This window comes from Accipiter gentilis, chromosome 10, assembly GCF_929443795.1.
Source record: "Accipiter gentilis chromosome 10, bAccGen1.1, whole genome shotgun sequence".
NCBI lineage: Eukaryota > Metazoa > Chordata > Aves > Accipitriformes > Accipitridae > Astur > Astur gentilis.
In genome coordinates this window covers 9,656,677-9,670,588 of record NC_064889.1, presented here as the reverse complement: position 1 = coordinate 9,670,588, position 13,912 = coordinate 9,656,677, and the positions used below count along the sequence as shown (strand labels likewise).

General features: G+C 37.9%; 1 protein-coding gene across 1 annotated transcript in view; it reads right to left on the bottom strand.

Annotated features, from left to right (window-relative positions):
* ADAM10 (ADAM metallopeptidase domain 10) overlaps nucleotides 1-13,912 on the bottom strand; it is a 56,688-nt gene that overhangs the window by 32,307 nt on the left and 10,469 nt on the right. The window contains 1 exon segment of the mRNA XM_049812228.1: nucleotides 11,988-12,138. Within this exon segment, the coding sequence (XP_049668185.1) occupies nucleotides 11,988-12,138 (151 nt within the window).

The following is a 13,912-nucleotide window of genomic DNA, read 5'->3' as shown; positions in this document are numbered from 1 at the left end:
GTCTATCAAAGCTGGGAATGGTTTTTCCTTTAGGGCGGGATGCCTTTTCATCAGTATTAGCCTATCTGTCACTTCAAAGTGGACTGTTAGAAGTTGTATGTACCAAACAAAAAACTTTCACTAGTTTTAAAATTAAGAAGCCTCTATTCTCCTTTCATTTTCCCCCTCTTCCTACTTTCTGCATTGGTGCATAACTAACACTACAAATTCTAATGCATGCTGTTATTATCTATTTATTAATAAAATTAGCTCTATTTGCAGGATTAGAGAACTATTCCAAACAGAAAATAATGCAGCTGTATTTGACAGTAACAATTCTCTGACCATTTGATCTCTTAATTTAGTTAAACTATTAGATAACATGATAGTCTCACAGCTATTTTTAAACAGGTCTTTTTTTGGTCATTCAAACATGCTTGATGGGAACAGGATTATCTGTCTGGACTGTTCACCCTTTTAATAATGAAAAATGAAGTGACAAATCTTCCTTTAGTTCTTCCCCAGCAAAAAAGAGAGGGGGAAAGAGAGGCAACTTGCGGGGTAGGGTGGGGGCAAACAAGCATCTATTTGTCTCTAATTCCAATTAGATTCCAATTCCAAGAATTAACAACTTTAAATCACCAAATTTTAAACAATGGTAATCATAAACCCCTATGTATTACATGAAACCTGCAGTAGAGAACGTAAATTCCATTTTTGTGGCTATGCAGAGACATCTTAATGCACTACTTAAAAGTGTCGATGAAATTAACTGCACTGAAAAGATGCCAGTTTGTTGGTAGCATTTGTAATGACAGATTCAAACAAATGGATAGTTGGCGGGGACCTCCCCCAAAAATCCAGTTCAACACCCTAATTTCTCAGTAAGAAACTTTCAAAGACCCTACAAAATCCATTTCAGTATCTCACCCAATATAGAAGTTCTCCTAACGTTTACTCTAAATTTCTTCAAAGCTAGTATTTCTTCCCCTTTCTTGAAAGGAATATAAGCTAGTCACTTCTATGATGTGGAAGAGAATGCATCTCAGTCTTCCTTCTTGGCTTAAATCCAGTAACTTCATTAATTCTTCCGAGGACAGGAGAGTTCAGCAAATTTGTCTGTATCAGTCCTGAATATGGTTTCTAAAACTAGCCACAATGGAAGAAATAAGAAGCTTCAAATAAGCCTTTTAGTAATCACCATTTCTACAGCATGCATCGAGTTCTCTGTGCCAGCACCTATGTCAATGTAAAGTAAGCTATTCCCTAGCCTAGCTACATACCAGGCAGAAGACTATTTCCAGAAAAATAATACTACTTTGATTTATACACTTAATACCTTGCGTAAGACATTTCCCAGCAGTAGTGGTCTCTAGAACAGAATTAAATCAATTAAGACCAAGTTTTGACCTTGCTTATTTGTTACTGCTTCTGTCTTACACGTATCTGAAAACTGATACGGTAACAGGCCACTACTTGGTTACTATATGGTTGCTCATTTAGTTGAAGACAAAGTTTTTGGTAAAAGTGTTTATATTGTTATATAATCTCCTTTAATAATAAACTACATCTTATTCATTAATGGCAGTACCCTAAAGACTATCAAGAGGTAGGTTTTTACTTCACTTTAGCTTACCTCAGGGAGACTATGTCAGATTTGCAAGTACGTAACATAGCAACTCAGTGATAATTAAAGAAAAAAAACAGTTGAGAGCACCACGATTAGCTAAAACCCTGTAGTTTCCCATGGGCTTGAGTTATGTCAATCCTACGCTCTAATCACAGAGCAAGTACTTAAAAAAAAAAAAAAAGTTGTGTATATACTAACAGCACTTGGTAAAATGAACATAAAGGTGTACATGTAAGAGTTAATGCCTAATCTATTATTCCATTTCTTTCTAGTATGTGTTACCTTCTAAGATCAGTGATTTTGCCATGATTGATTGTCTAATATATTGGGACACTGATAGGAAGCCTGCAGACTTTTCCAAAACTGGCAGAAAGAGCTATTATCAGTGGCATGCAAAAGGGCACTTGGTGCTTTCCCTTTCCTAGCTTTCCTCAGCCAAACTGCTGTAACCAATGGCAGGCTGAGCAGGCAGAATCACTCAGTGACCAGAGAAGATTGTAAAAAAAAAAAAAAAAATTAAAAAAGGGAAAAAGGAGATGGAAGAGTTACTCCACAGCTGGAGGAAGTGGCTGGGAAAAGGAAACAAAAGGTGATGGGTTGGCAGCAGTATGGAACATGACTCCAGTACAGGGAGAGTCCATTTAGGTTCATACTCCTTTTCTTAGTAGGAACCAGAAAAGTCTTTGCAGCTGTGCCTCCATGAGCCTCCTCACAAGTCAGGATCTAGAAGATACCACTCTGCTTGAGGTGCAAGTCTTTTATCCTTACTTTTTCCCTTTAAGAAGGCAAAGACTCTCTTTTCTGAAAAATGGAAGGGGAGAATAATTTGAGCCCTTCTTTCTAACTGCTTCCACATGAGGCATCCCAAAATCTAAACTCAGTTCCCACAGTCAGATTCACTCCAACCCTGAACTATATTAAATAGAAGACAGCTTAACAACTTAATGATGTGTTTAAACTACTCACAAGCTAAGTCTACAGAACCATCACACTTATGGACATTATTATTTTTTACACTGTTTTCACTTTGTATTAAATCCACCATAATGTATTTCTTCAATTCCCATGGTCCTGCTATTGACACTAAAGAAAACTTCTTTGAAACAGCTCATGATAGGTTCTCCAGGTTTATCATTCTATTACCCACCTAAATGCAGATAGAGGGTACCATCCTCTATTAAGTATTTATCTAAAAAACAACCTCTACAGCATTGCAATGCTCAGCAATCCCAGCTAGAATATTTGCAGCTTATGTTTGTTTTCCATCGACACCTCTAGGGTGGCACTTGTGAATGTTCAGAGATTTCTTTCCTGACATTCAGAAGTCAGACTTGCTAAACTTGTTATTCTAGAAGAATACAACTGAGGACACAGCCTTCATCCTAAACAATTTGCCATTGATTACTATTGATATACATAGCTGCAAACACATAAACTAGCTCAAATAACAGAAATCATCCAAGTAGGATTACAAGTAGCTACATGTTGGCTAATTTACACTCTAAGAAGGTCAGTCAAGTATCTCTCTGTCCTGAAGAGTATGGTGTACAGATTTTAAAAGCAGAATAGTCTTTACCCAGGGTTGATTTTTTTTTTCCTTTCAGTAAAGCTTCTATGGGAAGTTAAGTACCAATTCTGTCACTTGGTTTCCTGTTTATGCAAAATAACCATCCATTTGCATTTACATAAAGTTAAATATTTATATGCAGTGCCACATTCTAACATAATTCAAAAACATGAGATCAAAACAAGAAAACAGGTAAAGATGTACTAGAATAAAATCACAAGGCATCAACGTTACTACATGAATTCAAACTAACCAGTTTAGAAAGAAACTTTCTTAGTGAAACAAAGACATACAAAGAAAAGAAATCTGCTAGCTGATAATATAAGCACATACAAAGCACATAGCTTAAGTACTTTCATTTAAGTCTACTGCTTTTCATTTTAAGAACATGGATTTCTGAGAACATGGCTATGTCTACTAAAGTTTGTTGGCCAAGGAGTAAAGTTCTAAAGCATTAATACTAATTTTAGCAGTACAGCTGGGAAACCCTGTGCCTCAGCTGGGCAGTCTCACCAGTCTGATGCTACTGTACTAGGCATTTCCTAGACAAACCCAAGTGAAACACTAAATGCCTTTTTCCTGAGGGCTATGCATATTCCAGTTCACTGCATTTAAACCCATAAAATGCAGGACATTTAACCCACAGATTCAGCCTCTAAAATATTTTTTAGATTAATTTAATTTAAAAAACGAGTAAGAACTCAGGTACCTGCTTCCCAATGCTCTGCAAGATAAAATTGCTTTACCTACAAGCACCAACATAGGGTTGGTTTGGGTTTTTTCTGACAAAGCAGGTGTAGAAAGCAAGACCCGATTCATGGGTCTCTTGCCTGGCAAGTTATTTGTTAAGGTATATAACTTAAAAGGTACAATAGACAGAGGATAATTGAAGAATGGTCACAAAGCACTGAATAAAGCTGAAAAGAATACACTAAGAACTAAAGAGTTTTTAATATTTTTTCCTCTTTAAATTCAGGACAGCCTAAAATGAACTGTAGTAAGTGAACCTTGCAAAAAATTCACTTAGTAAAATTCATGGAAATAATTCACTTAAGTCTCACAGAAGCCAACCAGTTAGTCCTATTTTATGACCACTAAAACAAGCTATTTAAGTTAGTGTAGGAGGGTGCACATGGAACTGAAAAACAGACACAACAAATTTTCAGATTAGTCCAGTAATAGCAAATCTGCTTTAGGTTCTGACAGAATCACAGAATGTAGAAGACAAAGCCATTTCATTAATTGAGTACTATGTTGTATGCACAATTATGAAGTACTTAAATATAAATTAAATGCCATAAAAAGAGTATCTAGTGTTTAATAAAAAACAGAAGGTGACAATATAAAGTCCTCTTTAATCCAAGAGTAACTAGCTCAGTTACTTCAGTCCATCTCAGCATGGCAGCATGCTCAGAATGTCACCTTTGAAACTCAACATATCAAATATGATTTCTGTGCAGGTAGCCTCCTTCATTTGCATTACCTATTCAAATACAGTCAACAACTATCTATTTAAACACAAACATTTAACAGCTCTGAATAATGAAGGCAATACAAAGAATTACAGGTTACTATAGAACCCAAAATCAAAAAACCTTATACTTAAGAACTCTGAAATGTTATGGTCCACTCTTGCCATTCATGACTGTACCAGAAAGCTCAATTTATGACTGATAGCTGTTGAAAATAATTCTGAAAAAGATACCCGCATAGCAAAGCAGTATTAAAGCCAATCAGCAAATAAGGCTTCACAAATATGCCTTGCCAAATGGTGCAGTGAGCACAGATTAAGACCCAAAGCCACACGATTTCACAATATGCAAGCTCTCATTGTTATAAAAGTTCCTTTGCTCAATGCAAAACACTGTAAAAGGTAGTAGAATATTTAAGAACCCATCATTTATTGAACTTTATTCCAAACTGGGTGACAGTTAAAGCATTTTTACCTAGCAGCTGAATTGCATGGTCACTCTGCAACATATTATAGCTTTACACAGTGTTTTCTTAATAAAGACATTGTAGAAAATTTGCTCATTAACTACAGGGGAAAAAAAAGGTTACATGCAGTAACATGCAGGAGTACCCCACTAGCAGCAATAGTGAGACTGATGCAGTTTTTTTCCAGCTACTTATTGATCAAATGCTACTCTCAGCACTTTGACATAATCAGGCAAAACAATCTCAAGTGGAAGCTTGCCTTACAGCATCTTCCTGACTGCTGGCACCCAGTGTAACTTTTGAAAGCACTGATAGACACTTTAGCTGTCAAGTTATTTGAAGTAATAATGACCAAATCTTGGTGTCCACTGGACTTGCCATATTAGACACATGCATACTATTAACCTTTTTATATAGAACCACGAATTCTTTTCCCTCCTTCCCCCCCTATACAAACCCAAGAAGGACAGGATAATAACATTTTTCTAAACTCCCTCCAAAACCCACCTATTGTTGCAGTTCTGAAGTTACAGAGCAGAGCTGGACACATGCTCTTTTGGATACATAGGGGTATGTCCTTGTAGTGACGCAGAACAGTAGGCAAGAACATTCCGGTGAGTAACAAGAGATGGAAAAATGTCTAATGGTCATGAAGGATCACTACAAATGACCAGTATCACTGATTTTTAATGCAGTGGAAGCAAAGCTTGTGTTTCATCATTAGTTAGAAGGTATTCAGGTTTCTGTCATAATCCAAACCTCGACAAGCATTTATACAGACTGATCTGAAAATACAATATAATAGTATTGGAGCATTTTGGAGCACAGTAGAAGTACTTTTGAGTCCAGATGAACTGTATAAGGTGGTGGAAACTGAAGAATTGGTTATTCCAATTGCACCAACTGAAATAATATTCTAATATATACACAATTTTAACCCTATATTGAGCTAGTTTTTAAGATTTGAATATACTGGGCTAAAAGAATCTGGATTTAGCAGCCATGACTTGTAAGCCCAAATTAAAACATGCAGAAACATTTTTATTGGTGAAGCCCATATTTTTAAACTATCGCAGATTTTATAGAACAACCTACCAATATTCAACAAGTGAATGCTTTAATATTCACAAGTATAACCATATGAACGGTCTTTTTATTTGTATGGCTTACAAAGAAGTGATGTTACAAGCATTTCTGTAACAGTCTTTCTATTATAAGGATCATGCAAAGATCATATATTCCAACAAACATGTCTGAACTTAACTCATAGTATTATTTTTTTTTAAATAAAATTTTAGGTAAAAATCTAAGGAACATTATAGCTAAATTGCAAAACATCTGAAAGAAGTTCTCAATGTATCTGTAACTTAGTAATAAGCAGGTGTTACCATGTGTTCCAAGTACCACTTGAAGATTCAACTGTTCACTCAAGCTGTGTAGGCAACTTTCCCAAGCAAGAGTCATCAACTAATCCAAGAGAAAGAGTGGAAGTGGGTGTGGACAGGTGATTAACAGGACAAATTAAGGAAAAATTAGAAAGCATAAGTTATTAGGAATGCACTAAGTAAAAAGTTGACTGGCAGTACAGTTAAACACTACACAGATGTAGATCCTCTACTCCTGAATGCATAAGGGTCTCAGGAATTAGGTAAAAAGGTATAGTTCAGAGAGCATCAGACAAGTTTTTCAAGCCCTATCCTCAAAATGAAATCACTATGAATGAAGTATCTAGGATACTTCTGACATTCTACAGTTGATAGGAATTCAGTTCAGGATGTTCTATGATTAATATATTGCAAATGTTTATACTGAAAAAGTAAAGAAAACTTTCCAGCTTCTCTGCATGGGAAGGGTTGTGTTCAGTAAGTGAACAAGTGCAAGTACACATTTTGTGACTAAGTCAAAACTGGGTATAAAATACAATGTCAGTTTTGGTGATGTCCCAACTTCATTTTCAAAACTACTGACATTACCTTAACACACAAAATAAAGTTATGCTATATTAAACTCCTTCACTGTATCTTAAGCTGGTGCCAAAGGCATTGCTCTTCTATGCATCATTCCATGTATTTTGTTTTGTGGGTTTTTTTTGGTTGTTTTATTGGTTGGTTGGTTGTTTTTTTTTTGGGGGGGGGGGGGAGGGGGGGAGGGGGGGAATTGGGGGTTGGGTGCTGAGGGTTCTGGAGTGGGTTCAAAAGCTACTTTATACCAGGAACTTAGTTGGTTAATACTAACACTGTGCATTCACTATCTTTGTATGGACTCTAAAACACTCAATATAAACTGGCAGGTGGAACAGCTATGACACGTAACCAGGATTGTTTTAAAACTTCATATTCCTTCCCATCTGAAGCATTTTAGAAATGGGCACATTATGCACCACTGGTGAAACAATAATGTCAACTCATCTAAACCACACAGTTTATGATTCAAAAGAATTAATAGGTATCCATAGCTTAATTTCAGCAATTTTAACTGCCCTATTAAGCTAGTGTTTCAGCATCAAATAGTGGCTGGTTTGGTTTAATTCACTACATCTGCCATAATGAGTTGTATTTTAGATTACCCAACAAAAAAGTTTTGAAAAATTTCTCTTCTTAATGCTACTGTGTAGCATTTAACTTTCAGAGCAAGGTTAAAGAAGGCAGAGTTTTTCAATGATGGCACATTATACACCCATTTGTAGAACTACTGAGCCTGGTGTGAAAAAAAGGTAGCTTTGGGTTTAATTCGGTCATTACAGCATCTATTTCATTATTAAACTGTTATTAGCCCATGGTTAAATGGTCACTTTAGCTTGGTATAAATATATAATATTTAATTTTTATTTTATCCTTTTTCAACATGAGGCTACTATGAAATACAGTTCTTAAATCCAAACAGTCTACTGAAAAGAACAGATGCTACTTACACAATCATAAAATACTTGTAGCTGCCAGACATTTTCTGGACAATGAAACTAAATTTGATGAATGCTAATCTGGCGTATGTCAGCACTGCCACTGAAAAGGGTAGTATTGCATCTTCCCTCTCACCACTTCTGCTTATTTCTGTACCCTTTCTTCTTACAGCTTATATACTGAATTGAATGACGAATTAATCTGGCTGAAAAATAACCAGCCAAATCACTTCCCATCTTGACTGGCCATGTGACCAACAGGTGCTTCCTCTGGCACAAAAGAAAAGATTAAGTTTATAAAGTTCAAACTGGTACCAGAGATACAGCATAAGAACTGTTGTGGTCCAGCTAGCTTCATTTGCAGTTTCCAGCAGGGAACAGCAGTAAATATTAGGACAGCTCTTCCATTGCTTCCTGGCTACAGAAGATAGCCATTTCATCAGAGGCCAACTCAAAACAGAAGGTTATCATTTCAGTACTCCTAAGTAGCAGCTGTTTAGTATCTTTATTAAGTTAAGGAGATGCAAGTCAGACAGCTGTATGCCAATAAACCACTACACCTGGACAAAGTCTTAACTAACCATTTGGTATAACGGCATTCAAAAAAACAGGTTTAAATTTTCAGAATCTCAAACCTCATGTTTACCGAAAGCCTTTAAGTTTCATCACCATATTTAAGTAAAACAGCACTTTAAGAGTCCATGGGCTAAATCCCCCTCCTCAGCTGGACAGGGAAGAGAAAATATAACAAAGAGCTTGTGGGTCAAGATAAGCACAGGAGAGATCACTCACCAATTACCATCACAGGCAAAACAGACTCAACTTGGGGAAAATTAACTGGATTTATTACAAATCAACAGGAGTAGGGTAATGAGAAATAAAACCAAATCTTAAAACACCTTCCCCCCCCCCCCGCCCCTCGCTTCTTCCTGGGCACAGCTTCACTCCCAAACTCCCTACCAAACCACCCCAGCAGCACAGGGGGATGGGGAATGGGGTTTACAGTCAGTTCATCACACGTCATCTCTGGCACTTCATCTTCCTCAGGGACAGGACTCATCACACTCTTCCCCTGCTCCAGCGTGGGGTCCCTCCCACGGGAGACAGTCCTCCACGAACTCCTCCAACGTGGGTCCTTCCCACGGGCTGCAGTTCTTCACGAACTGCTCCAGCGTGGGTCCTTTCCACAGGGTGCAGTCCTTCAGGAGCACAGTGCTCCAGCGTGGGTCCCCCACAGGGTCACAAGTCCTGCCAGAAAACCTGCTCCATGGACTCCTCTCTCCCCAGATCCGCAGGTGCTTCCAGGAGCCTGCTCCAGCACGGGCTTCCCATGGGGTCCCAGCCTCCTTCGGGAACCCACCTGCTCCGGTGTGGGGTCCTCCCTGGGCTGCAGGTGGATATCTGCTCCACCACGGACCTCCCTGGACTGCAGGGGGACAGCCTGCCTCACCAGGGTCTTCACCACGGGCTGCAGGGGAATCTCTGCTCCAGCACCTGGAGCATCTCCTCCCCCTCCTTCTTCACTGACCTTGGTGTCTGCAGGGTTGTTTCTCTTACATGTTCTCTCTCTCCGGCTGCCCTTTCTGCCTGTCCCAACTTTTTACCTTCTTAAATCTGTTCTCCCAGAGGCACTACCACTGTCACTGATGGGCCCGGCCTTGGCCGGCGGCGGATCCGTCTTAGAGCCGGCTGGTATGGGCTCTCTCTCAAACACAGGGGAAGCTTCCAGCAGCTTCTTACAGAAGCCACCCCTGTAACCCCCGCCCCGCTACAAAAACCTTGCCACACAAAGCCAATACAACAGTTTTCCAAACTGCTACACACCTTCAAAGCTACTAAATACACTGTATGAAGTAAAACACAATTCACTTGATCCTTCCTAATTCGTATTTAAAGAAAAATGAAAATATGTTGTAAGAACACACTCAGACGGATTAATGGGAATTTGTGGACTAAATTTACAGCCTGTCAGCTACCCTCCCTTTGGCAGGAAGTGTTAGATGTGTCACAGGAAACCACCAAAATCCTAAATTATGGACTGGTTTGACCTTATAGGAAGTCTCCATTCAGCCTCCTCAGTTAACAATGGATTTGTGCCTCAGAGCATAGGTATTTAGAATCAATTCCACGTATAAACACCAACACTTTCCTTTGTGAGTAATAGTAGCTCTTATCAAAACCTTTATAAAACTGTTTGTCTAAGGTTTGGTGTGACTGAGATCCATGAAGTAAGAGCGGAAATCTTTTTTATACCTCACTGTCAGTATGGTTAACATTTTTATACAGTAATGCTTTTCAGCCCACCTTATTAACACAGATAGAATGCACAGGCTAAGCTAAGAGCTCTATTTTACAGAGGAGTATTATGGGATCTTTATCAATGACAAGATGAACCTGCTCAAGTGGACTGAAATGTGGACTTCTCCCAGAAAGAATGGTTTCATCCTCCCTCCATCAACCCTTCAAGTCATGCTGATTACTTTTTTTGCCAAGTAATTTTCAGCTGGATCAGTTCCCAGATCCTATTCCTTGCATGGTCTTAAGACTACTACTGCTAGCATAAAGATAATACTGGGAATGTGGTCAGGCCTGTTCCTCTCTGCAGCACCACACACTTTGGTAAAGCCTTAATTAACCATCAGCCTGCAGCTTAAGAGTGGCAGCATTAGACTGAAACTAAACTTCACTGTCTTGCAACTTCGTTGGAGATTTAATTTAAAAGTGGAGAGGTTTACAGTATGAGGAGCTTCTGAAACATTCTTCTCTGCAGTCTTGTTTATTAGAACAATTTAACAGCAAGAACTAGAGATTGCCTATGAAGCTACAGCAGAGACAGCAGCAATATGACTCCTTTAAATAATAAAATTCCCTGGACTAAAAATTACACCCAAAAATGTAGTTTTAAGGACAGGACTTCAAATTCAGGATTTGGGTTGCAGTTTTACAGCAGTGACAAATACAACCCTAATGCTAACCTTTTGGGAGCATGCACTGAAATTCAGTCATTACACCATACACCTCCAGTAGCAACACTCAACTCCCTAAAGAAATTACAAGCTGGCACAGAAGTAGAAAGCTTACTTATAAACCAGTATTCCAAACACAGATTCAGAAGACCTGGTTTTACCTTCGCTCTGTCAAACTTCCTATGTTTCTACATATGGCTAGCAATTATTTATCAAGTTCTAATTACTTAAAATTGTAACTGAAATAATTAGAAAACAAGGGCATTACATATTCCTAAAGTATATTAAGGCAGTGGTGCTGCAAAGGAGGGAGTCAAAGAAACAAAGACACAGACACAAATTTTAACTTTCTTCCTGCTTCTCCTTGGTTATACAAAAAGCAGGCAATTTTAAAAGTACAAAGAATTCTTCCCAGGTGAAACCTACAAATTATATTTCAGTTGCTCACACTGAATATCTAACTTTTGTACCGGATCTTACAACTACATGTTAAATGCAAGGCAAAGCAAGTCTTGTAACAGCAATTATGTTTTCCCCATGTCAAATAATTGCTAAATTCCACAACAGCACAGAAAACAGATGACACCATTACCCATGAAACAGAAGACTTTTTTGGCCTATTTTGTAGTTTCAAACACAGTTTGAAATTTACTTTTTTCTCAAATCTTTTCAGGCAGTTTGGCATAATTTATTGTAAAAAAAAGGTGCCAAAGCTGCATTATAAACTCAGAATCAACTACCATTCTGTTCCCAGTGTGATTCCATTGTTTAAGCTTCAAAGCACATTAATAGTTATCACCAGAAGTACATATGAGTGATTACAAGCAACAGTTTCACACTCGTACTGGACATCAGGGCAAATACTTCATAGAAACCATAAGCACTGCATTTTAGCGTATTCTAGCTAACATTAGTTTGATGACTATTTTACCATGTACATTTCACTACAATTAAAACACATATATGAATAAAATACTTAAAGCAAATACCTTTTAAAATATCACTAACCTTCCATGAGCATGAAAATCTAGGTGCAAGAACTGATCTTCGTGTGATACTGCTCTTTTGGCACGCTGGTGTTTTTGGTGTAACAAATCCACATCATAAGACAATCCTTCATAATGTCTAATGTACTTATTTAGAGGATCTCCATACTGGCCTGAAAACAGAAGAAAGTAAGGTTTAGCATGTCTGAGAAATTACTATGGTTACAACCACACTACCAGGTATGACAGATCTGTGGTGCAAAACAGTTGGTGATGAGAAGCCAACTTCCACATTATATGCATTTTATCTTTCTTTCTTCTCCATTGTATGCTTCAGTTTCATTCTACTCTAGTGCCACAGACTGAACGTACACTTGCTGTTAAGAGTGCATTAGATGGACCTTAGAAGGTTCAGTTTGAGTATAGTTCATTTAGTCCAAAACTACTCCACAACACAAACCACATCATTGTAGACAGGAATGCTTCAGAGATGTTTCAGAAACACACTTCTGATCCAAACACAAAAAGCCCAACTGCTGCAACTCTTTCTTTTAGTCCTCTAGAAAAATTGTACTTCCAGCTTCACTCTGCACTCATGACACTGAAGTATCTGCTCAGAATGTTTATAAATCACATGCCAAACATCCAGAAAAATTAAGAGCAAATCATGCCACCTAGCAACACAACATTCTGTATCACATGGAAAGTTCTATCATATAAAAAAATTTTATTAAAGATGTATCTCCAAAGACATAGATTCAGTACAGTCTATTTTGGACACTTCCTTCTAAGGCAATATTTCTGACCCACATTAAGAGTGCATGACAGAAAACAGAGAAAGATTATGGTCCTCCCATCCTGATGGAGGAAGGGACATGCAGAACTGACCAGAGGCACTAGCATTTGAGAGCTTCTGATAGATCTAATATGCATACAGAGGACAACCATATCAGCTCTGTATTTACACTAGACATTAGACATTTTACTATAACACAGTATTTTTCACTCCAAGGTTAGCATTAGTAGGTCATTAACAGGATAGAAAACTCCTTGTGCTGCCCAGACACCTGTCAGATATACTGCTGAGATGTACTTTCACCTACCAAACAGCCAACAGGCCAGCAATTGTGAGAACTGAAATAGTAAAGAAGTTACCATAGCATTATTTTTCCCCAGACAAGGAACCACTATATGCACTACAGACATTTGGTTAATTCAGATTTTAGTCACTTCTTCCGAATAAGTACACAGTTTCCAGTCAGGATTCACCTTCTTATTATTTAACATATCCCAAGCAATCATAGAAATGTATGCACAATAAATTGACAGTACAGCATGTATTTCACGAGAAGCATATTTTCATATCCTGACCACCATCAAGGTCTCCATCCCCTGCCTCTGCACATTCAACACTGATACTCTTCCTAAGTCTCACCACACTTCTATATCAAACGCCAGCACTAGAATACCATGCATGAAAAATATTTCATCTACCTGCCAAAAGTAAACACAGATGCTGTGGGAAGAATTATTAAGATGAAGTAATTCGGTAACTGTAATCAGAGACCAAAAAACACTGAAGTTCCAACAGTAGAAAATAATGTGGAGAAATAGAAAAAAACCAAAACAAAACAAATGCAACTTGTGGAACAAACCACTGTGTGTTTGCAATGGAGGTAGTACACACAGTATGTTTTACATACACAGCGAAAAAAGGTTTTTAAACAGTTTCTATTTAAAATACCCAATCATAAGGAATTAATTTAGGTATCTATATCTAGAATCTACAGTCAAGAAGAGTGAGATCATTTCAGTGGTTCTGGTTTCAAAGCCAGATTATATATGACCCAAACTATGTCATGTTTCTCGATGTACTGAACATTAAAGCCAGCAAAGGATTAAAGATTAAGTGATGCATAATATTTCAAAACTCCAAGGAGTAATTGT